The sequence below is a fragment of the Diceros bicornis genome, chromosome 26, assembly GCF_020826845.1.
Source record: "Diceros bicornis minor isolate mBicDic1 chromosome 26, mDicBic1.mat.cur, whole genome shotgun sequence".
Classification (NCBI taxonomy): domain Eukaryota; kingdom Metazoa; phylum Chordata; class Mammalia; order Perissodactyla; family Rhinocerotidae; genus Diceros; species Diceros bicornis.
Genome location: NC_080765.1, coordinates 13,680,684 through 13,704,668, shown reverse-complemented (window position 1 = coordinate 13,704,668; position 23,985 = coordinate 13,680,684). Strand labels below are relative to the sequence as shown.

General features: G+C 46.4%; 1 protein-coding gene across 6 annotated transcripts in view; it reads left to right on the top strand.

Annotated features, from left to right (window-relative positions):
- The first annotated feature begins 230 nt into the window (after positions 1 to 230).
- SUN1 (Sad1 and UNC84 domain containing 1) overlaps positions 231 to 23,985 on the top strand; it is a 60,481-nt gene continuing 36,726 nt past the window's right edge. For 3 of the 6 annotated variants that reach the window (XM_058569456.1, XM_058569455.1, XM_058569451.1), the window contains exons 1-2: positions 231 to 284; positions 19,693 to 19,789. In XM_058569456.1, coding sequence (XP_058425439.1) covers positions 19,713 to 19,789 — 77 coding nt within the window. In that variant the 5' untranslated portion in view covers positions 231 to 284; positions 19,693 to 19,712. Of the gene's footprint in view, positions 285 to 1,881; positions 1,993 to 2,037; positions 2,057 to 2,760; positions 2,806 to 19,692; positions 19,790 to 23,985 lie in introns of those variants that run through there. The other 3 variants (XM_058569452.1, XM_058569454.1, XM_058569453.1) reach the window with 3 other exon arrangements.

Here is a 23,985-nt window from a genome sequence, read left to right as displayed (position 1 = left end):
CATAGATAATAAAACCAAAGAACTACACCTAAGAGAAACGTCCACACAAACTAGATGGAAGCCCGTCCGGGTGGATGCGGATCTGTGAGGGAGGAACTCCATTGGGTGGTCCCTGGCTCCAGCCTCTTCCCCATGACCTTCACTGCTGCAGGCGGAAGAGACAAGAGACGGGCGTCATGGGTTTCTTCCCTCATCAAGTGTGCGGGCGTGGTGGGGGACAGTTTCATCCCTGCTCGCCACGCTTCTTACTCCCTCAGAGCATCCTGTCTGTCTTGCTCATGCAGGTGAGTTCTCAGTGCCCGTCTGTTTTTGCTGTTTTCTGCCAGGATGTTTTCGCCTCCTCCTTGACTCCCCCCCTTCCCTGCCTAGAGACCCAAATGGTGCACCCTTTGGGCTCTGCCCAACTTCTCGGATGCTGAGAGGCATGGGCTTCTCCGGAGTTTCTAGCTAGGGGTGGGAGCAGGTGGGGTCTTGAATGGTTTTAAGATGAGTCAATAGGGAGAGGGCCAGTGCTATAGGGTGTGGGGGTGGCATTGGCCTTGCCTTGGCTCCACCGCAGTCTCAAGGTGGGCAGCCAGGGCTTCTGTCTCAAAGGCTTTTCCGTGTCTTTCCCGATGCTGCCCACTCCCCCTCAGCTGTTCCTCTGAAAACTGGCAGGTGGGGGTCCTTCGTAAGGACCCTCAGGATTTTGCCGACTCCCTTTGGTTATCCAGCACCTTCCGGGGGTCTCCTGAGCCCCACCAGAACCTCCTCCTTTGGCCTTATGGCCTGTAGGTTTGCATCCTTCCTTGTTTGTTGTTGCTGGTGAACTATTTTTTTAGCTGTCCTTGGTCATGTCATAATTATTGGGAGGAAGAAGATTCTGTGATCTGTCTTCAGTGAGGATCCTTATCCAGAAATCTCCACTAACGTCTACACTGCTGTCCTCTAGAAATATCACGGGAGCCACCTACGAAATCTTATTTTCGTTTTCTAGTTTTCTAGTAGCCGTGTTAAAAAAACAAAAAGAAACATGAAATTTGATAACGTATTTTATTTAATCAATATATCCAAATATTGCAATTTAACACATAAGCAATATTTTAAAATATTAATGAGATATTTTACCTTCTTTCTTTCTCACCCTTAGTCTTCAGAATTCTGTGTGTATTTTATATACACATGGCACATCTCAATTCGGGCTGGCCGTATTTCCAGGGCTCATTAGTTACATGTGGCTAGTAGCTACTGTGGACAATGCAGGTCTAGAATTAATCCAGATCTTTATTCTCCTCAATCCACCCCCACCCTCGGGGGCAACACTGAAAAGAAAAAAAACCCTTCTCTTCCTCCCTCCTTTGTCACTTCTTCAGTTGAACATCTACTTCCCCTTATGAAAAGGCACCTGTAGAATTTACACCAAGCGTGAGACTTTCTATAATCTCACAGAAAGACATCGCCCTTGTGCTGTGAGCTTATAACCTAAGTGAAGCAGAAAGGATGGCTCTAAACCCCATAGAGACACAGAGATAAAACTGTGTTGCCCCACTGCCATTACTGTTAATAAATATGCTCTCATTAAAACAACCCCTGCAACTGGTTTTTTCCTTTGCAGTGGTGGAAGTCTTTCTCGGAGGGGGCAGTGTGGCAGGCTGGAAGGAACAGTGGACTCAGTTTTAAGATATGGCTCTATTTGGAATATTCTGTCTCTTCCCTGACCTTTTGTAAAGAGAGGATGATAATAGCTTTCTTATCTACCTGGAAGGAGAGTTAGGCAATTGGAAAGAGATAGTAAAGGGCGGAACCCTACACAAGTGCAGCCTGTTGTCATCTGTACTGTTCCTGGGAAAACAGAGAGGAGAGTGCAGAGCTTCTCGGTTTGGGGCAGTAGAAGAGGCGTGAAACAGGCCACAGGAGGAGCCTGACGCCTGGCTCTGCAACCACCAGGCTTCCGCGTGCCCCAGTGGGAGAGGCCGCCTGGGAGGAGCGCACACCTGGAGCCCTGGGGTGGGGGTGTGTGTGGGGGGTGCTGCTGCCTAGACCTGGGGGGACGCCAGAGGCTCTGGAGGCCGCAGAGGTATTGGGGCGGGGGCTCGGGGTGAGTTGCCCAGAGCAGGGCGGCGAGGTGGGCCCCGTGGGAACCGGGGGCTCTCCTGGGAGCCCGGCAGCAGGGGCGAGGGCTGCAATGACTACCGGACTGGACATGGGGTGGTCTGGCTGCTGCCTCCCCGAGATGGAAGTCCTCCCCGACATGGGAGCCCTCCCTGAGATGCGCCCCCCTTCTCGAGATAGGGGTCCTCCCGGAGATGTGGACCCTCACCCAGATACGGTCCCCTCCGCGAGATGGGGGTCCTCCAGGGGATGTGGACCTTCCCCCAGATACGGTCCCCTCCCCGAGATGGGGGTCCTCCGAGGGATGTGGCCCCTCCCCCAGATACGGTCCCTTCCGCCAGATGCGGGTCCTCTCCTAGACGCGGCCCCCCGCGCCCAACAGAAGGTGGTCCTCTCCGAGACTCCGCCCCTGTCCTCCCAGCACCCGCGCGCCCGCCACGCCCACCTCCCTCGCCCCCCCCGATCCTCCGCGAGCCGCCTCGGAGCCCCGCCCATTACCCCGCCTCAGCTCGCGATTGGCCGAACCCCTAGGCAGGCCGCCTCCGCATTGGCCGAGGAGCTTCAGGTGGCGCTCTAGGGATTGGTGGACGTCCGCGTGGCTCCCGCCCCCGCCCCTGGGCGTAGCGCGCGATTGGCTGGCGCTGGCACGGTCTCCTCTCGGGGCCGAGTCTGGGCGGCGCGGACCAGGCCTCGGGTGGCGGCGGCGCGAGGCAGGTGAGGTTCGGGTCCGGCTCGCGCCAGGTCAGCGGAGGCCGGGTTGGGGTCTGGGGTCGGGGTTGGGGGAGGCCGGGGTTCGGGGGAGGCCAGGCGCCTCTCACGGCGGGCGGGGGCGCGGGGCGGGGGCGGCGGGGACGGGCCAAGACGCGGGCCCCGCCTGGGCCGCCAACGGCCGCTCCCCCCTCAGCCCGGCGGCCCTCTCCTGCGCCCCGCCCCCGCGGCAGCCCTCGGCCCTGCGTCTCGGCGCTGCGGGGCGGGGGTGGTGGGGGCACGGGTGGTCGTCCGAGGGCCCGTCTCCCTGGCCGGGGCGCCTCCCAGTTCTCCCCCCACGTCCCCTCGGGCTCGGCCCCGGGACGGCGGGCTGGCTTGGGGTACCCGCCCCCCCACGATCCTCAGCGTCCCCGCGCTTCTTTTCCGGACGACCCCCTTTGAGGAGCTGGGCGGGCAGGTCCCACCCTTCAGGCCGCGCGGGGGGCGGTGCTCCTGACCCACGCCGCGCCCGCGGCGCCCCGCCCGGCAGGTGCCAGATGCGTGCCCAGGCCCTGCCCGCCTCTCCACCTGTCCACCTGTCCACTTGCCTGCCTGTCCACCTGCCCGCTTCTCTGTCTGTTCACCTGCGCGCCTGTCCACCTGCCCCGTGCTCACTAACACCGACAGGTGGGGACCCCGCGACCACGGCCGGCACTGTCCCTGCCTGTCCCCTCCAGGCAGGTGGCAGGGGTCGTCGCCGCTCCCTCCCTGTCGACACCATGTCACTGCTGCTCGCTGGCCGTCGGTGTCACCCCAGGTTAGGACTGTCGCCGGTGTCCGAGCTCCCAGAGCTGCTGCCCCGTGCGCACTGCTCTGACTCCTCATCCCGAGTGTGGACTCCTTGTATACGGTCTGTTTTTACTCCCTGATTCTCGGTGCTCAGAAACGTCTTATGTTTTGGTCTGTTTTCATCCATGGTTCCTTTAAGTCTGGAAACTCATGATTGGTAGTTCCTGGGAGTTTTTTCCATAGATTTTCTTTGACAGTTTCCTCCTCTTTGTTTTCTCTTTTCTGTGTGTTTTGGAAACACTATTATTTGGGCGGTGGACCTCTTGGACCGATTTTCTCCATTTTTTATCTTTCTCTCTCCCGTTTTCCGTGTTTTTTTTTTTTTTTTTGTTCCACTCTCTAGAAGATTTCTTCAATCTTTTCTTACTTATCTATTTAGCTCTTTATTTTGGCCTTCATGTTTTCAATTTCCCAGAGCTGTTTTGGTTGTTTTTTTCCTCTGAATTTAGCAACTTGCTGTTATTTCATACATGGAGTAGGTCTCACTCTCCTTCCATGAGCCCGTTTTTTGCATGCTTTGGTCCATCTGTCCTGGAGTGTTGTGCGATCTTGGTTGAACACTGTGTCTGAGAATGGGAACCACACAGTCCTTTAGACGTTCTGTGTGCCTGCGTTGGTCTTACCGTCGGCTGATATCATGGGTTGGGTTTCCTTGAGGAACCCTCAGTGTCATTAGTTTTAGGACCTTTAATTATGCTTCTTAGATTCCCAAAGAAGGGCTTTCCAATCTCCTGCCTCGTTTTAGAAGTTGGGAAGTCAAGTGTGGCTGTGGCCCTCCACAGTTTGTAAGGAAGCACTCCAGGAAGGCATCCTGGAACTCCACTGTTCCTCTTACCCTCTGGTCTAGAGACCCTCGGTTTATCCTCCAGTCTTGGTGGGGAGAGGACAGGAAGGGGGTTGATGCGTGGTGGCTAACTGCTTCTTTTTTTTATTGTGGTAAAATACACAACATAAAATTTACCATTTTAACCTGTACAGTTCAGTGGCATTATGTACATTCACAGTGCTGTGCAGCCATCAACACAGAACTTTATCACCCTAAATGGAAATCCTGTACCCACTAGCAGTCACTCCCCGTTATCCACTGCTCCCAGCCTCTGGCAACCACTAATCTACTTTTTGTCTCTGAATTTGCCTATGCTGGATTTTTCTTTTTTTTTTTTTTAATTATATATTAGCCCTCCAATGGGCACGATTTATTCTTTATTTTTTTTTTAATTTTTATTTATTTACTTATTTTTCCCCCAAAGCCCCAGTAGATAGTTGTATGTCATAGCTGCACATCCTTCTAGTTGCTGTATGTGGGACGCGGCCTCAGCATGGCCCGAGAAGCGGTGTGTCAGTGCACCCCCAGGATCCGAACCCGGGCTGCCAGCAGCGGAGCGCGCGCACTTAACCGCTAAGCCATGGGGCTAGCCCTGGATTTTTCTATAAAGGGATTCATACCATATGTGACCTTTTGTGTCTGGCTTTCACTTAGCATCATGCGTTTAAGGTTCATCCATGTTGTAGTATGTATCAGTACTTCATTCCTTTTTATGACTGAATTGTATTCCATTGTATGGATAGACCACAATGTGCTTATCCATTCATCTGTTAGTGGACATTTGGGTTATTTCCACTTTTTGCCTATTGTGAGTAATGCTGCTGTGAACGTTTGTGAATGGGTTTTGTCTGAGCACCTGTTTTCAGTTCTTCTGGTATATACCTAGGAGTGAAATTGCTGCGTGCTATGATAACTCTATATTTAACATAGAGGAACCACCAAACTGTTTTCCACAGTGGCTGCACTGTTTTACATTCCTACCAACAGTGTGCAAGGGTTCCAATTTCTTCACAGTCTCTCCAACACTTGTTATTTTCTGTTTTTTTATTATTATGGCCATCCTAGTGGATGTGAAGTGGTATCTAATTTTGATTTTGATTTGCAGTTCCCTAGTGACTAATGATGTTGAACATCTTTTCGTGTGCTTCATGTGTATATCATCTTTGGAGAAATGTCTTTTCAAGTTCTCTGCTCATTTTTAGATTGGATTGTTTGTCTTTTTGTTGAGTTGTGCGAGTTCTTTATACATTGTGGATATTAGACCCTTCTCAGATACATGATTAGCATATACTTGCTTCTGCTCTTTGGGTTGTCTTCACTCTCTTAGTGGTGTTCTTTGATGCACAGAAATACTTATTTTTATGAACTCTAGTTTATCTGTTTTTTCCTTTGTCACTCACGCTTTTGGTGTTATATCTAAGAAACCGTTGCCAAATCCAAGGTCGTGAAGACTTACCCTTATGTTTTCTTCTAAAAGTTATAGTTTTAGCTCTTAGATTTAGGTCTGTGATCCATTCTGAGTTAATTTTTGTATATGGTGTGAGGTAAGGGTCCTTCCTTCTTTTGCATGTGGATGTCCAGTTGTCCCAGCACCATTGTTGAAGAGAGTATTCTTTCTCTGTTGGAATGGTCTTGGCACCCTTGTAGAGAATCAGTTGACCATAGATGTATGGGTTTCTTTCTGGACTCTCGGTTCTGTTCTCTTAGTCTGTATGTCTATCCTTATGCCACTAACACACTGTTTTGTAATAAGTTTTGAAATCGAGAAGTGTGAGTTTTCCAACTTTGTTGTTCTTTTTCAAGACTGTTTTTGGCTATTTGGGATCCATTGCAGTTCCATATGAATTCCAGGATTAGCTTTACCATATCTGCAAAAATGGCCCTTGGGATTTTGATGGAAATTGCATTGAATCAGTAGGTCACGAGGGGAGTATTGCCACGTTTGCAACACCAGGTTCTCCAGCCTGTGAACAGGGGATGTCTTTCCACGGATGTGTTTCTTCTGTAATTTCTTTCAGCAATGTTTTCAGTGTGCCAGTCTTGCACTTCCTTGATTCCTGAGTTTGTTATTTGTTTTGATGCTATTGTAAGAGGAATTGTTTTCTTAGTTTCATTTGCAGATTGTTTATTGTTAGTGTGTAGAAATACAACTCATTTTTGTGTCTTGATCTTGTATCCTGCAACTTAGCTCAGTTTTTTAATTAGCTTTCATAGTTTTTTGTGAACTCTTCAGGATTTTCTTTATATGAGATCATGTCATCAGTGAATCCAGGTAGCTTTACTTCTTCCTTTCCAGTGTGGATGCCTTTTATTTCTTGTTCTTGCCTAACTGCCCTGGCTAGAATTCCATACAATCTTGAATAGCATTGGTGAGTGTGGGCATCTTTGTTTTGTTCCTGATCTTTGGGGAAACCTTTCAGTCTTTCACCATTGAGTATGATGGCAGCTATGGGTTTTAGCAAATGCCCTTTATGAGGTTGAGGAAGTTCCCTTCTATTCCTAGTTTGCTGAATGGTTGTATCATGAAAGATGTTGGATTTTGACAAGTCTTTTCCTGCACCAATTGAGATGAGCCTGTGGTTTTGCCTGTTTCTTAAACAGACTTTCAGCATTGGATTCCTCCTGTATTTTGGTTCCATCCTACATCCTCACTTCCAAATGTACACAGGTGCCACTCTTCAGCCTTTGGGGATTCCATGGTGAAAACTGGATTACTTCTCAGTGTTGCTCGTTGTGAGCTTGTGATTCAGTCAGCTTTATTCATCCATTTGCTTTCTAGCTTCCAAGTTTCTTGCTGTTGTCTTTTCTTCCTTTTGTTTTGTTCTTATGGATATATATGCCTTAAAAAAAAACCCTTTTTAAGAGGGTGTCTGGAAGAGAGTGGAAGCTAACATCTGTGTTCAATACACCATTTTTAATGGGAAATTCCTGGGTGACCTATTTTCAGAGAAAGCTGGTATTTGATGGAGTGTCTGCTCATAACCATTATTCCTGGTCCTGAATTTATGACCACCAAGTGGTCCCCAGATTCTGAAAATAGAACCAGTTTGAATTTGCTTACAATAAATGCCAAGCAACATTTTTGGTAGGAGAAATGGTGTCACAGGATGACACCGCCCTTCAGTGTTACAACTCCTGCGTTACCTGGATATTTCAAGGTGAGGTGAGAGCCCAGGGACTCGCAGGGTGCTTCCTAAGGCTCTGCTGATCCAGGCTCGGTGGTCCTGACCACATCACACAGGGGGTGCCCACATCTGGGCTCCTAGGGCAGATGGGAACAAGACAGGGAGGCGGCCAACCACAAGTGATGTCGGACTCACCTGGGTGCTGCGGACACTTCAGTGACGTAGTTGTGCTCATTGCCGCTTGCAGGAGCCTTGCAGGACTGTTAGTTGATTGAAAACAGTCATTTTCTTCCTCTCACTCCGAAATTTAGAGGTCGTTGCTCTTTTGGACTGCTTACCCACTTGATTTTCAGATAACGGAGACCGGACCTGCGGGATCTATGTTTGAAACTGTTTACTTCCATTGATCCAGAATACACTTAGGGTTGACAGATGAGAAATACAGAACATGATGTTGCTGCCTGTACTGGGCTCTCTGTTACAGTCGTATACTGTAATTGACTCCAGTTCATCTAGTCACATGTGCCTCGTTAGTTCTGCAGTTTGAGTTTTATCTGTAATTAAGCCTGCTTGTTAGCTGGGGGCTTCGTTTTTCATTTAGTCACGTGGGACACTCAGGGAATGGTCATTGGCTGCAAATTTTAGTTTAGGAGATAAGAACTGTGTGACAGATGCTTTTTGACATTTGTGCAGAATAGAAGTAAGTAGTGTGGAGGTAATCAAGTGTGGGTCAGTGGTTCCAGGGGGAGCAAGAGGCTGTTGCCGGGGCACAGTGGCGTGAAAACAGAGCCGTGCTTCGCCTGGCTGCTTTGTTCTTAGTCATTCTGTTTACTTTGTTTGATCTTTAATTCATATTATTAGAAGATGTGAGCTAGATCTAGAATATGAAAAACAAATCAATTTAATGATTTCTTGCCTTGCTGTTTAGGCTACAAACCTTTTCAGTACTGGAAAGCGCTCACTTTTAGCCTGATGCTTCACATGTGGGAGGACAGAGCACTACGGAGGTGATTGAGAAGTGGTGTGGATTAACTGTTTATGTTTATAGTACAAATAAACTCCTGTTATTACTGTTCCCAGTTATCATTCCCAATTATAGTTGGAAGTTGAAACAGAGTTGACACCACTGTTCTAATTAGGTGAGGAAATCTAAGAAGTGCTTTGACTCCATTAGGAGAAAGAATCAGGAGACCCTGACAGGCATGCCCTTTACTGCTCTTCATGTGTTTGTGAAGCACTTGGGGTGTGGTTTTTCCAGGACGTAGTCAGACACGGAGCAGAGGGTGATGAGGGGAACGCAACAGTATTTTCAGCTTGATGGCAAAGCAGGCAACATGCATAGTGGTGAGCTCCCCCGCTTTTGTGGGCACCTACAAAGTGTTCATTTGTGCCACAAGTGAGGTTAGTTCCTGCCCTCAGGGAGTTCAGGATGTAGTTGGAGAGAAAGACTCATTAATAAATAATTAGTACAATTTCTGTTAAGTGATGAACACCAGGGAGCACTAAAACTGGCACCTAACTTGGACGTGGGAGTTGGGGGAATCCAGGAGAGCTTCCTGGAGGTGGTGTCTCAGCCAAATCCTTGGGATGAGTAAAAGTCAGCCGGGAACATTTGGGGTGGAAAGAGACCAAGGAGATGGGATGGGGAATCAGGAATCAGGAGGGTATTGCAGACAAGAGCATAGGAACAGTATGTAAATGGGGTGGTGGGAAGAGGGGTACCCGAGCCCAGGTTCTCAGTGAAACTGAGGATCAGTGTGGATTGGTTGGAAACGGAGAGGAAGAAGTTGAGTGTTGGGAGGGAGGGCCTGGCACATTCAGTCTCTTGAGTCTTATCTGTAGGTGCTGGGGAGCCACTGTGGGATCTGAAGAGAGCAAGATGGTCAGATCTCTTTGTAGATGGACCATTCTGACAGTTTTCTGGCTTGAGGGGGCAAGACTGGAGAGAGGGAAACTAGTCAGGGGTGCTTGCAGGAAGCCAGCAAGAGATAGTGTGTCGGGGAGCAGGAATGAAGAGGGGGTGACCCGCTGGAAGGAGGACGCTGCTGTCTGAAGAGGGAGGAGCAGGCTGATGGGGGTGATTTGGACGTGTTGAATATAATTCCTTGTGGATGATCCAGGCAGAGATGCTCACTAGGAAGTAAAATTAGATGCCTGCCTCTCTGTATACAAAGGAATTACAGATGGATTAGGTAAGTTAAAAATGACTGGAAAGATAAAAGTCAAATCAGTAAGAGTATTAGAATCCATAAGAGATTGGACTGTTCATGTGCTCTTGGGTTAGGGAACGCAGGACACAAGTGTCAGGGAAAGACTGACATTGCAGCCAGTTCAGTGACAGATGCGGGGCACCCTGCGCATGTGTGACGTGTAAACGGTTAAAATCCTGTAAAACAATAAGATAAAGACAAGCCTCCCAGTAGGATAAGATATACAGCTGGCCTTCTTCACCTGTCATAGTTGCACTTCCGGTGTTAGGGGGAACACTGTTAGATGTGGGGGGAGCCCCAGGGATCCTGTACAGCATTGCTGTTTGAAAGCGTTCACTGTAGACAAGCTCTTTCCAGTAAAAACAGCGTTGTGGGCAGTCTTTCTAGTTGCTCTGGTTGTAAGGAAATTTAGTGTGCTCTGCCTTTGAAGCAAATACAGTACAACTGTGTTGTCGATGCTTTCTGTAATCTAAGAAGAAAGACCCTTTACAGTAATGTGTACAAAGTAAATAATTTGATTTTGGACTTTTGCTGAAACACGGTGATAAATATCACCGTGAGAGGAAGTGGAGTTTTTATTAAAAGGATCTGGAGCGCTTATCTTTGGGAGATGTAAGCCTGTGATCCTGTATCTTCACAGAGAGGTCATTATTTTCTCTAAAACTCAGAGCTGTTTTCTTAGGTAAACAGACTCATCTAGCCTACACCTCTTCCTGTTATTTCATCATTTCCAAAAAAAGGAAAAAAACATCACGTCTTGTCCAGAAACTCTCTTTCAGTACAGAGATGCAGCTAATAATAACTAACTTTTACTGAGTGTTTTCTCCCTGTGCCTGGCAGCACTGGGCAGGCCAGGTGTGTTCCTCTAGTAACGCTCTGATGGTTGGGTGCTCTGTATGTTCCTAGTAATGGTCCCCAGGGGTGCAGGTACCACTGCGGGGTTCTTAGAGCTGAGGAAGAGGAAGAGCTGGAATTGAACCCAGTGGGTCTGGTGGCCCCACACCACTTCACAAATGAAGATCAGATTTTTTTTCTTTTTGAAAATAATATTTATTGGATTCATTGTTTAAATTATAAAACCAATACCTGCTCTTCAAAAAGAATTTCAAACAGTGCAGATAGGGGTAAGTGAAAAGAAGTCTCATTCTGTAGAATTTACCATTAAATTTAGTGTGATATTTTTCTAGAAGTTTTAAAAACATATTCAAATATATATAACATGTAGCAATCTGTAAAGCCCTTTCAAGTATTTTGAGGTTATAGTCTTTTGTTTCTGATTTGCTGTTTTAATCAGTTCATTTTTAGGGATTCTCACTTAGTATAAATGATAGTTTTTCATAAACTAGCATTGTTTTGGTTCTTTAAAATGAAAACAGAGATGTGATGCCAATTCCTATTTATTATGTTGTAGAAGTAATTACATTGAACATGATCTTTGGATAACAATCATTACTAACCCAGTTTATGATTTTTTTAATCTATAGACAAAATCACTAATGTTTTTATTAGTCTCTCCATTATTTAATTTGAACAGGATTAAGATCTGAGCAGAGTACTTACGTTAAGATTTAGTACTAATTTTTAAAGGGGCTCCTCAGTATTTTAGTTTTACAAGTAATTCTTTACAGGGGACGAAATAATACAACTCCTGAGTGCAGCGCAGCTGCCCTTTGAAACCTGGGTGATTAAGGATTAGTGACGGTGGGGTTAGAACAAGCACACACGCGCGTGTATGTGTACGTATATGTATGTGTGTGTACGCGCACGCCCCGCAGTGCCTCTCTGGAAGGTCTTTGAGGGACGACCTGGCCAGCTGAGTGTCCACTGCTGGCTAGGCCGGAGGCTGAGGGCCACTGTGGGTCTGCGGTGTGCAGGAGGAGCCCTGTGCTGCCAGCCTAGAACGCCCCCCGAGTCGGCACTTGTGGCAGATGGCAGTGTCTGGAGCTGTGCCAGAGCTGGGAGGAGGGTCCTGTCTGTCACTGTCCCCTGGGATTGCTGTTGTCCCTGAGGACAGGTTGCAGATGAGAGCCAGAGGATGGGATCGTCGTCCGTGAGGAGAGAGCCATTAGACGGGAGTGGTGAGACTGATCTGCGGCAGGTTGTTCCGAGGGTTTCTGATCAGAAAGACACGGCAGCCTGATTCGGCCTGGACTTGCTTTTAGTCTCGGTCCACTTCATCAGTGACTAGGTCAGCTAATAGAAAACTTGACGGGTAACTTGCTAATCTTTATAAACACAGTGCCTTTGGAGCAAATTTGATTGCTCTATACATTGTTTAATGAAAAGTGATTATCTGCTGGATGATGATAGCATGTGCTTTATGGTGATGAAAGGAAGTGCTGCCAGCCATTTGTAAAGTTTGCCTTTTTCCAGTTTTCCTTTAGAACTGTTAGCATTTCCTAAGAAAATATTGTGCTAATTTTATTTCAGAACTGTTTTATTCTGTCCCTTTGGTTTTGCCGTTTGCCTGGAGCTCTGTTTTCAACCTTGTGTGACTTGTACTTTTTGAGATTTTTCAGGCATGTTTTCTAGATTGTTACTGGATTAGCACAGACTTTCTAAATAGTAAAGATTCGAATTATATGTGGTGGTAGAACCAAAATCCATTTTTGTCCAAAGCATTCAAAAAGAAAAGCTGAGTGTGTATTTTCCTCTCCAGCGTGTGATGTAAATGTTTCAGTGTGTGCTGGAGAAGGTGAGGGCATTAGAGGAGGGACCCGGTGTGGCTTAGGAAGCCCTCCTGGGACGTGCATGTTTGTAAAGATGCTGACTTAATTCCTTAGGTTTGAAGCCAGTTTGCAGCCTCAACAGAGGCCCTCTCCTTTTGACTGTGCTTGCTAGCTTGCGTGTTCTATCAGCCACTAGTGAAAACAAGATAAAAGGAGACACTTTGGGTGATTGATAGCGATAGTGCTTTCTTTTCTGCTTGCCGATGTCCCTCTTGGCCACCATCTCCTAAGGTGCGTGCTTTTTCCCTGTTAGGACTGGCAGCTCAACCGGAAAGCTGGCATCCTAAAGAAGCACTCTCTTGGGGGGCAGGGGGAGCCCCCCTCGTGCACTGTGGGGCTCTTGTCCCCCCTGTGTGCTCATCTGCTGGGCTGACCAGCCTGGGAGAGTCCCGCCTGGGCTCTGGGCCTGGAGCTGGGGCCTGTCGTGAGCCCTGGCTCCTTTGTGCAGTGAGCCGTGTGGAGTTGGGTACCAGTCCAGGGCACTCATGGGGAACGGGCCTGTGATGAGGTCATAGCACTTTTAGGGGAAGGAGGGGAGTGCAGTGGCCTGGAAGGGACTAGATGAGGACAATGGAGCCTGGACAGGACGCCTCTTTGTGACACATCTGTTTGCAAAATGTTGACTTCGGATTCTTTCCAAGCTTTTCCGATGCCATTGAAAACATTTTCAGTCCGTTTCTTTACTTACTGTTTCAGTCCTTTTGGATTAAGAATGCAAATCAGGTCTCCCTGGAGTCTCAGGCGGAGGGTGGAGGCAGAGCTGCCTTCAGGCCGTGGTACAAATAGGAGGGCTCTAATGTTACATGTGGGCTTTAATTAGCAGTGAAGTAAATGGAGACTGAGAACAGCGTTTTGAAAATGCTCAGCACTTAACATTAGTTATCAGTAGAACTAGTATTGAAATTGCATTTTTGCTGCTGCGTGTTGGGATCTGCTTCTGAGAGAGGGCTGGAGCTGGTGTTCTAACCTGTCGGCTCCCACTCGGAGCCATCTGAGCTGCCCGGTGGACTCTGTCTTTTATTTAGGCCAGGGGTGAGTGAATCTTTCATCTCAGGGATTGCTAACTCAGAAGAAAAAACAATCTGGTTTTTAAAAAATTTAAAACATAGGCTATGTAACTTTATTCCACAAAATAACTAAAGCTAACATTTGAGTGTCGTGTGTCGTGCTTCATTATTTCATTTAATCCTTTTTTACAATTTATTTTATCCTGTAATTTTATTTAATGCTCACATTTTATGGAGGGAACTAAAGTTTAATTTAAAGTGCTCTGAATCCACATCATGATCTGTCAGGGGAGAAAGAGGAAGGGAAGGAGTGAGATGGTGGGGTCGTTGAGAGGAAGCACCCAGGTGTGGAGAGGTCGTGAAGTAAATCCTAACAGTGTTAGTGATCACGTCATGTAATTCAGTTCCACAGTAGACTGAGAAAAGAGGGCACTAACCATCTCTCCCTTTTGAAATTCTGAGTTGAGCTTGGTGTAGCCTCTGCATCCACCTGCTTCTTTGGAGGTCTGCTTTGCGTGAGTTTGGTCCTCTTGCTCTTCTCCAGGGAGAGGTGGTTTTCTGGGCTATAGAGTAAGTGATGGCCAAAGCAACACTTACCTGAGCCACGGGTCCAATGAAGCCGGGGCCAGATTCTGCAGATAGTTTTTTTTGTGTGTGTGAGGAAGATTAGCCCCGAGCTAGAGCTAACGTCTGTTGCCAATCCTCCTCTTTCTGCTGAGGAAGTTGGCCCTGGGCTAACATCTGTGCCCATCTTCCTCTACTTTATATGGGATGCGGCTACAGCATGGCTTGATGAGAAGTGTGTAGGTCCGGGCCTGGGATCCAAACCTGCGAACCCGGGGCTGCCGAAGCAGAGCACGAACTTAACTGCTATGCTGCCTGGCCAGCCCCTGGATAGTTTTCTACTTAGAGGCATTTCACTGGAGAAGGTAACATAAAATTCACGTGATTATATAGTAAAATCAGAGTAAGTAGGAAAAAGTGAGGGTGTGCAATTGCACACTCCCTTCTGCTGTCGTAGCTGCTGAACCATGGCCATGGTGATGTGCGAATTCTCCCTCCACTGTTGTCTCTTATCTTCCTTTCTTCCAGAGCGGGCTGCCTGGGAACCCTGGAGTCTAGTGTCTGTCCGCACTGGGGCTCTCCTGATGGTGTTATCTTTGGGCATTTTATTACATTTGTAGCTCCTCTCGTAAAACATTTTACCAAAAATCTACCACTGTGTCTGTTACCCAGCTTGTGTCTCTGTTGTCACCTGTAGGATTTTTTCCTTGGCCATTCTGCTGTAATCCTGTCATACCTGTGATACGAAATTGGACTGACGGCCAGTAGCTGCACTTGGTTCTTTGATAGAATTTTATTTCAGAGACAAGAAGTTACATCTTTTTAAGTTGTGGCATAAGGCCTAGATTACACCCGGCTAGAGGTGATATGGCCCAGCTTTATCATATGTCTCATTGATTGGAAAAACCAGGTTTGAAAATGTGGTTATAGCTGGTCCTGCACCTCTGATAGCTTTTGAAAACACCATTTGTTATGCATTAGAAATTAACCAAACGTGAGAACATATTAATGTAACTTGTTCAGAGCAAAGGTCTATAAGTTTTCGGTCTTGCCTGCGTCCTCCCCAGGCTCTGTAACTGTTCCTCCTGTGCTGAGTCACAGGCTGGACCTCCTGTGATCTTTCTGCTGCCTTGTCTGCAGCCCTGCTCCTGGCCCACTTCATGGGGAGAGCTTCCCGCCATTTGGAGCTGCCTCAGGGCAGCCAGCTAGTGTGCAGAGCTGGAATTTGAGCCCAAGTCTGTAGGACTCCATCCATGTGCTTAGCTGGGTGCTCTGATGTCTCCATGTCATCATCATCATCTTTAAGTGCTAAAATATTTGGCATCTGCCGTTCACTTGTTTATAACAGAAATCCCTGTAAACCCATCCAGTTCACTAAGTACGTGTTGAATACCAATTCAATAGTAGAGAAGTTGGTAGAAGTTGGTTAGCAGCGATTATAACAACTGTAACCTGGGGTTTGGTCATGGTCAGTAATGCAGGTACAGTAAAATAGGGAAGTGGAAGATTACTTTGGGAATGAAGTTAGGAAGTTTGAGTTTTGTTAGTCAGTGAGTAGCTAATAGGAAACAAAAAAAATTATCCACTCTAGAGGATGAGAACAATAATGGGGTATTAATATTGTTACTAAGTCCAGCATTTGTGGTTGCTTAGTAAGCTATTAACCAAACATCAGCGAAGTCAGAAGCCATTATTACATTGCTGCTGGGGTGTGGCTTGGTGAGCAGGCCTGTTCCGTCCAGTTGAGCTGGGAGAACTCGCAGAGCTGTGTGGCTGTTGGGAGAGAAGGAAACTGGGCAAAGATAGCCCCAGGGCAGGTAAGGCCTTCCTCCTCTCCCTTCTGCTCCTCCTCCTCCTCCTGCTCCTCCTCCTGCTCCTCCCCCTCCCCTTCCTCCTCCTGCTCCTCCTCCTGCTCTTCCTCCCCTTTCTCCTGCTCCCCCTTCCCCTCCTCCTGCTCCTCTTTCTCCTCCTGCTCCCCCTCCCCCCTTTCCCCCTCCCCCTCCTCCTCCACTCTGTTCTTCAGCATTTGCGCCTTTGAACCTGTACTGGTGGTTAGAGTAGACAAAACAGAGATCGAGGCAGTTAAACAGGTATTGAACAAATACTTGGATTAAAAAATCAAAGTTAATTTTATTTGCAGGAAGAAGTTTACATGTATGTTAGTAGACTGCCAAGTAAGAGTTGACTGTGTTTGTTGAGTGTCTGTTCTACGTGGGCCAGGTCCCCGAGAAGAATCAAGGAATGTTGAAATGTTTTTTAAAATGCAGGAGTTTTGTGGTGTTTGTTGAAATTAATAGGTGCAGTAAAATTTTTATATATAAACAATGATCTTTATTTCTATGAGTACTTAATTTTTTAAATACTATTTGGACTGTTTCAAAGAAAATGGTATAAAAATTGAAGTACTTTTGTCTTAGCTTATAGAAATCAGTTATTTATTTTTTTTAATTCAATTTATTTAAGCTAAAGAAACAAAAACAAAAACAGTTCACCCATTTCTACCACCCCCCACTCCCCACCTCTGGCAACCACCAATCTGTTCTCTGTATGTGTGAGCTTGGTTTTATTTATTTATTTACATTCCAGCTATGAGAGAGATCATATGGTATTTGTCTTTCTCTGTCTTATTTCAATTAGCACACTGCCCTTGAGGTCCACCCATGTTGTCGCAAATCGCAAGATCTCTTTCTTTTTTATGGCTGAATAATATTCTAGTGTGTGTCTGTGTGTGTGTGTGTGTGTGTACACACACTACAACTTCTTTATCCCTACACCCATCCATGAATGTTTCCATATCTTGGCTATTGTAAACAATGCTGCAGTGAACGTGGAAGTGCATATATCTTTTCAAATTAAGTGTTTTCATTTGCTTCAGATAAATACCCAGAAGTAGGATTGCTGGATCATATGGTAGTTCTTTTTTTTTTTTTTTTTTTAAACTTTGATTCAGTTCTTTATTTGGCTCTTTTTTTTTTTTTTTTGTGAGGAAGATCAGCCCTGAGCTGACATCCATGCCAGTCCTCCTCTTTTTGCTGAGGAAGACCGGCCCTGAGCTAACATCTATTGCCAATCCTCCTCCTTTTTTTCCCTTTTTCTCCCCAAAGCCCCAGTAGGTAGTTGTATGTCATAGTTGCACATCCTCCTAGTTGCTGTCTGTGGGACGCCACCTCAGCATGGCCAGACAAGCGGTGCGTCGGTGCGCACCCGGGATCCGAACCCAGGCCGCCAGTAGCAGAGCGGGCACACTTAACCGCTAAGCCACGGAGCCGGCCCCTGGTAGTTCTGTTTTTAATTTTTTGAGCAACCTCCGTACTGTTTTCCGTAGTTGCCACACCAGTTGACTTTCCCCCTAGCAGTGTATGAGGGTTCCCTTTTCTCCACATCCTCTCCATCACTTGTTGTTTTTTGTCTTTTTGATAATAGCCATCCTAACAGGCGTGAAGGGATAGCTCATTGTGGTTTTGATTTGCATTTCCCTGATGACTAGTGATGTTGAACATCTTTTCATGTACCTGTTGTCCATCTGTATGTCTTCCTTGGAAAAATGTCTATCCGATCTTCTGCCTTTTTTTTTTTTTTTTAAGATTTTATTTATTTATTTTTTCCCCCCAAAGCCCCAGTAGATAGTTGTATGTCATAGTTGCACATCCTTCTAGTTGCTGTATGTGGGACGCGGCCTCAGTGTGGCCGGAGAAGCGGTGCGTTGATGCGCGCCGGGATCCGAACCTGGGCTGCCAGCAGCGGAGCGCGCGCACCCAACCGCTAAGCCACGGGGCCGGCCCCTGCCCATTTTTTAATCAGATTGTTTGTTTGTTTGCTATTGAGTTATGTGAGTTCTTTATATATTTTGGATATTAGCCTCTTATCAGATATGTGCCACACAGTGATGTTTCAGTCAACAATGGACAAAACTGCATATACGACGGTGGTCCCATAAGATAGCCTAGGTGTGTAGGAGGCTGTAGTATCCAGGTTTGTGTGAGTATACTCTGTGATGTTCACACAATGAGGCATTGCCTAATGATGCATTTCTCAAACATATCAAACGTATCCTCATCATTAAGCGACACATGCCTGTATATGATTTGCAGTTATTTTCTCCCATTCAGTACGTTGCCTTTTCATGTTGTTGATGGTTTCCTTTGATGTGCAGAAGTTTTTAGTTTGGTGTAGTCCCACTTGTTTATTTTTGCTTTTAATGCTTTTGCTTTTAGTGTCAGATTCAAAAACCATCACCAAGACCGATGTCAAGGAGCTTACCGCCTAAGTTTTCTTCTAGAAGTTTTATGGTTCCAGGTCTTAATGTTCAAGTGTTTAATCCATTTTGAATTAATTTTTGTGTGTGGTATAAGATAGTAGTCCAGTTTCCGTCTTTTGCAAGTGGCTCTCCAGTTTTCCCAACACCATTTATTGAAGAGACTGTCCTTTCCCCATTGTATATTCTTGGCTTCTTTGTAATAGATTAATTGACCATATATGCATGGGTTTGTTTCTGGGCTCTCTGTTTTGTTCCATTGACCTATGTGTCTGTTTTTTATGCCAGTACCATGCTGTTTTGATTATTATAGCTTTATAAATACACGTTAAATTCAGGGAGTGTGATGCTTCCAGCTTTGTTCTTCTTACTCAAGGTTGCTTTGGCTATTCAGAGTCTTCTATGGGTCCATACATATTTTAGGATTATTCTATTTCTGTAGAAATCAGTCATTTATACATACATATTTTTTGTCCAGGATGGTCTTTTTTTAGTTTTATCTTCCTTAGATTTTTCAACAACAGATTATAGTTCACATTACTACTATGAGGATTTTTTTTTTATTTGGGGAGAGAGAGAGAGAAAGAGTGTGTGTTTATGTGTTTGTGTGTGTGTGTGTGTGTGTGTGTGTGTGTGTGAGAGAGAGAGAGAGAGAGAGAGAGAGAGAGAGAATATTTTTAGCCAGAGGAAAGTTTGAGTCATTCCAAAGAAATCTGCATGAGAACCTGAAAAACAATATGCTAAATACTTTTTAATTTAAAAAGAATCTGTTTTCTTTTGGGGAAAAATAAAAGTATAAAGAGTGCCTTAAGCTTATTTATTTCTCATGCTGCAGTTTTCTGATCCTGAGGTGCTTGTGAAAACTTGGGCTGTCTAGGAAAGTATGTGAGTGCTTCTTGACCATGGAATGAGAACTAGTTCTATTTTAGTTAATAACAGGGAAAACTTACTTCAGAAGAATGAGAACATTTTGACACCTTCAGGAATTTAAAAATACATTTCAAAAAGGGTTCTGAGTTACTTTCAGTATTCTTTTGAAAGTGCCCCAATTTTCATAATTATAAGTCAGTAGATCTAGACTTTCCCCTTGTTGCCTTTATAGATCTATCATTATAGGGAACCAAATATAACAGAAGTGTTCCTGGACTTTAACTATGAGAAAACTTGTTTCCTTTGTTTAAAAAATAAAAAACAAAAAACTACTACTAGTGGCTTTGTTTTGTTAAAGTTTTGATAGTGGCATTTTAGTTGGTCAGAGCATGTCACATGGGCTGGCTACATCGGACAGGACTCCTCTGTGTGTTTCTAACCTTCTAACGTCTGCATTGCTTTCTCCCCACCTTCTGCAGTATGATGTGAGATCGTGAACATGGACTTTTCTCGGCTCCACATGTACACTCCTCCTCAGTGTGTGCCCGAGAACACTGGCTACACGTATGCACTCAGGTGAGTGTGCGTGCGCGCGTGTGCTGTCCTCGTGATGACCTCTTCACTGCTCGAGAGCCACTGAGTTAGTGGGAGCTTTATGGTACTTGCAACCAAATGCTCTATTTTGAGAGTGAAGATGTCTATAAACTTTATTTTAGACTATGGCTTTGTGAAACTGCTAAACTGACATGGAAACAGTGAGGTTGTTCTGATGACTCAGTGATTAGTCACTGCAAATGAACTGCTGTTTTAGACTCCACCCAATAGCTGTGGTCTCAAGAGTAAATCTTTGTGGTTATTGTTAGGGTTTTGTGATTTATATTAAAGGATGAGTATCTTAAGTTAACAGAAATATCCTGGAAAATGATTGCCTTTGAGCGGAGGCAGCATAAACAGTTTTGGGGAGGCTCAAGGTTTCAAGAGCAGGACTTTTGTCAGATGCTAAGTTTTCTCTTTTTTTTTGGCGAGGAAGATCAGCCTGAGCTAACATCTGTTGCCAATCTTCCTCTTTTTGCTGAGGAAGATTAGCCCTGAGCTAACATCTGTGCCCAGCTTCCTGTATTCTGTATATGGGACGCCACCACAGCATGGCTTGACAAGTGGTGCGCAGGTCCGCGCCCAGGATCTGAACCTGTGAACCCCGGGCCACTGAAGTGGAGCCCACGAACCGAACCACCATGCCACCAGGCTGGCCCCCAGAGTTTTCTCTTTATTCATATTCTAATATGATACCGAAGCTTGAAGTTCAAGTCTTGAAAGTTGCTCGCTTGGGCCGGCCCCGTGGCTTAGCAGTTGGGTGCGTGTGCTCCGCGCCTGGCGGCCCGGGTTCGGATCCCGGGCACGCACTGACGCACTGCTTCTCCGGCCATGCTGAGGCCGCGTCCCACATACAGCAACTAGAAGGATGTGCAACTATGACATACAACTATCTACTGGGGCTTTGGGGCAAAAAAAGGAGGAGGATTGGCAATAGATGTTAGCTCAGAGCCAGTCTTCCTCAGCAAAAAGAGGAGGATTAGCATGGATGTTAGCTCAGGGCTGATCTTCCTCACAAAAAAAAAAAAAGTTGCTGGCTTGCCCTTTACATTTGTAGTCTACCAGCTAGAAAGGATGATTGAAATGAAGCTTAGGTGTTATAAAATGATGGGTTAATGCCAAAGGAAAATACATTTCTAGATTCGTTAGGACTTGATTGGCAGTTAGAAAAACCTTTGCACCCTGGCAAGTTGTTTAAGGCATGCAAGGAAAATGCTTGTGTAATTTTTTTCAATGGCTTATCTTCTTTTTTTTTGTGAGGTAGATCAGCCCTGAGCTAACATCTATGCTAATCCTCCTCTTTTTGCTGAGGAAGACCGGCTCTGAGCTAACATCTATTGCCAATCCTGCTCCTTTTTTTCTCCCCCCAAAGCCCCAGTAGATAGTTGTGTGTCATAGTTGCACATCCTTCTAGTTGCTGTATGTGGGATGCAGCCTCAGCATGGCCGGAGAAGCGGTGTGTCGGTGCCCGCCCGGGATCCGAACCCAGGCCGCCAGCAGCGGAGCGCGAGCACTTAACCGCTAAGCCACAGGGCTGGCCCTCAATGGCTTATCTTCTAAAGGGTAAAAATGTAATTGAAACTTTAAGAAAATTGGAAGGTGTTGTAGGAAAAATACTTTTTAACTGCATTAGTCAAATCTCACATTTAATGATTGAATTTATTCACGATTCTAGATCACGTCACACTTTCCATAGTAACAGACTGTTTTTGTTGAAAGTCCTGTAGTATTTTAGAACAAAATAAGTGGGCCCACTCAAGTTAAACTATTCCTTATTCTGTATTGTGGGGCATAAAAATATTTATTCTTAGTAATTTGTTTTTAGCTTTTATAACCTATTTTAAATATAGTTTTTAAAAAATGTGTATGTCTACATCTCTACATTGGGAAAGCAACACTGTTAGTTTCACTCACAGCCTTCCTTCAGGTAGACGTACAGTTAGTGGATGAGAGATGGAGCAGGAGAGGCAGGCGGGTTTGGTCTTGTAAGCTCTGCTGGGAACATGGACTTTTCTCTGAGGGCAGTGGGAAAGCAGGGAACGCTTTTAAGCAAGAAGCGGTGTCACCAGGTTTGTGCTCAGAAGGAGTTGCCGTGCGGAGAGTGTGGAGAATGGGCAGGGTCAGAGATGGTTGCGGACATTTAGGTGACGCTCGGTGGTGGCCTGGACTGGGGCGGTGCTGGGCAGGGCATGGGGAGGGAATTGGGAGGACAATTGGAGGGTCTTGCTGATTGATTGGAATCAGGGATGAAGGAGGAGGCAAGGGCGACAGTCACATTCTGGCTTCTGCAGCGGGTTGGGGGCACAGAAGGAAGAGAGGGTCGGGAGAGTACAACCACTTAACAGGAGAGTATATGCAGCTTCGTGGTTCTGATCTGGTCATCTGCATGGTGTGGTTGGGGTCCGGAGAGTGCCATGCGGCCGAGGGCCAGAGGAGTGGGGCTCCAGAGCTGACAGAGGAGAAGCTGTGAGGCGCAGTGGGCCAGCATGAGAGTGACACAGCCCCAGGGCCATGGTGGTCTCTTCCTATGCCCCTCTTACCCCACCTCTCCTTTGAAACTTCTCTTTGTCTTCCAGCTCCAGTGGACGCTGGTCGTCCCGGAGTCTTGGCTTCCCTGCAGCCCTTTCCCCTCAGCCCTCAGGCCACCTGGCATGATGGTGAAGTTGTCCTCCTCTCTTGGTTGTCCTTCCAGGCCCTTCTGCCTCTTGCTGCTAAGCCCCCACTTAGACTCATTCGTCTGGTGACTGCCTCAGTGCTGGTGGCTCCGCGCCCCTGCTTGACGGCTGTGTCTAGCACTGCTCTGCTCTTCATTCTTAGCAATTCCAGTAAACACACAAAGGATCCTCCAACATCCTGGTCATTCCACTTATTTAATTAAAATGCTTTCCTACTATGGAAAAAGTCAAACAATATGACAGTTTGGAGAATAGTAATGAGCCCCTTTGCCTGTCACCTGGCTTCAGCAGTTATACGCACTTGGTGCCTCCCTCTCTCCCCTCCCCAGTGCATTATTTTGAAGCAAATGTCTAAAAGATAATGATATTTTAAAAACAACTGGCCAAAATACCAGTATCACAGCAAAAAGCCCTCAGTAATTTAAAATAACTCCTTAATATATCAGATATTTAGTCAGTGCTCAATTTCCCAGATCCTCTTTTTTTTTTTTTTTTAAACTTTTTTAAATCAACCTAAACAGGATCCTCACATTCTGTTTGGGTGATTTGTCTCTCAAGTCTTCATCTGTGTTTCCTGTAAACTGGCAGTTAGATCTAGAGGTTTGATCAGCTCCAGGTTCTGTTTATTTGTTGGCATGACTACGTAGTGGATGGTGCTTCCTGTGACATTCTGTTGGGAGGTACGTGATCTCTGGCCGTCTTGCTCCTTCGGTGTCGAGGTTGATCACGTTATAAAGTCCCACTAGCTTCCATGTGATGGAGGAGCAGCCATTGATGAGCACTGCCTTGGTCAGAGAGGACTTTTCCTGAAGCCCTTCAGAGGCCCCCTTGATCCCTTGGACCCCAGGTTGTGCGGCACGCCCGTGCTCTAGGTGCAAGGGAGGCTGGAAGAGTAGGTGTCTGACTTTTCAGCCTCTGGTGGGAGGTTGATTTTTTTTTTTTTTGTGAGGAAGATCGGCCTTGAGCTAACATCTGCCAGTCCTCTTCTTTTTGCTGAGGAAGATTGGCCCTGGGCTAACATCCATGCCCATCTTCCTCCACTTTATATGGGACACCACCACAGCATGGCCTGACAAGCGGTGCATCAGCGTGATCTGAACTGGGTGAACCCCGGGACGCCGCAGCGGAACGCGCGCACTTAACCGCTTGTGCCACCGGGCCGGCCCTGGGAGGTTGATTTTGCCATCAGGAAAGAAAGGTGAGGGGTAATGGCTGTGGCTAAGTACACACAGTGTCTGCACGGAAGCCAGGAGAGAGCCAGGAGAAGAGAGTGTTTCAAGGAGGGAATGACAGCCGGGTCAGGTACTGCTGGAAGGCCAAGCAAGGTTAGGACTGGGACATGGCCAGTGAATTCACCCCCATGGGAGTCACTCGACAAAAGCAGGCTAAGTGCAGCGATTGGGGCAGAAGTTGGAATGAAGTGGATTGAGGAGTGAGTGTCGACAACTCTTTCAGCAGGTTCGGCTGATAAGGGAAGAGAAAGGCATGGCTTTGTTTATTTCT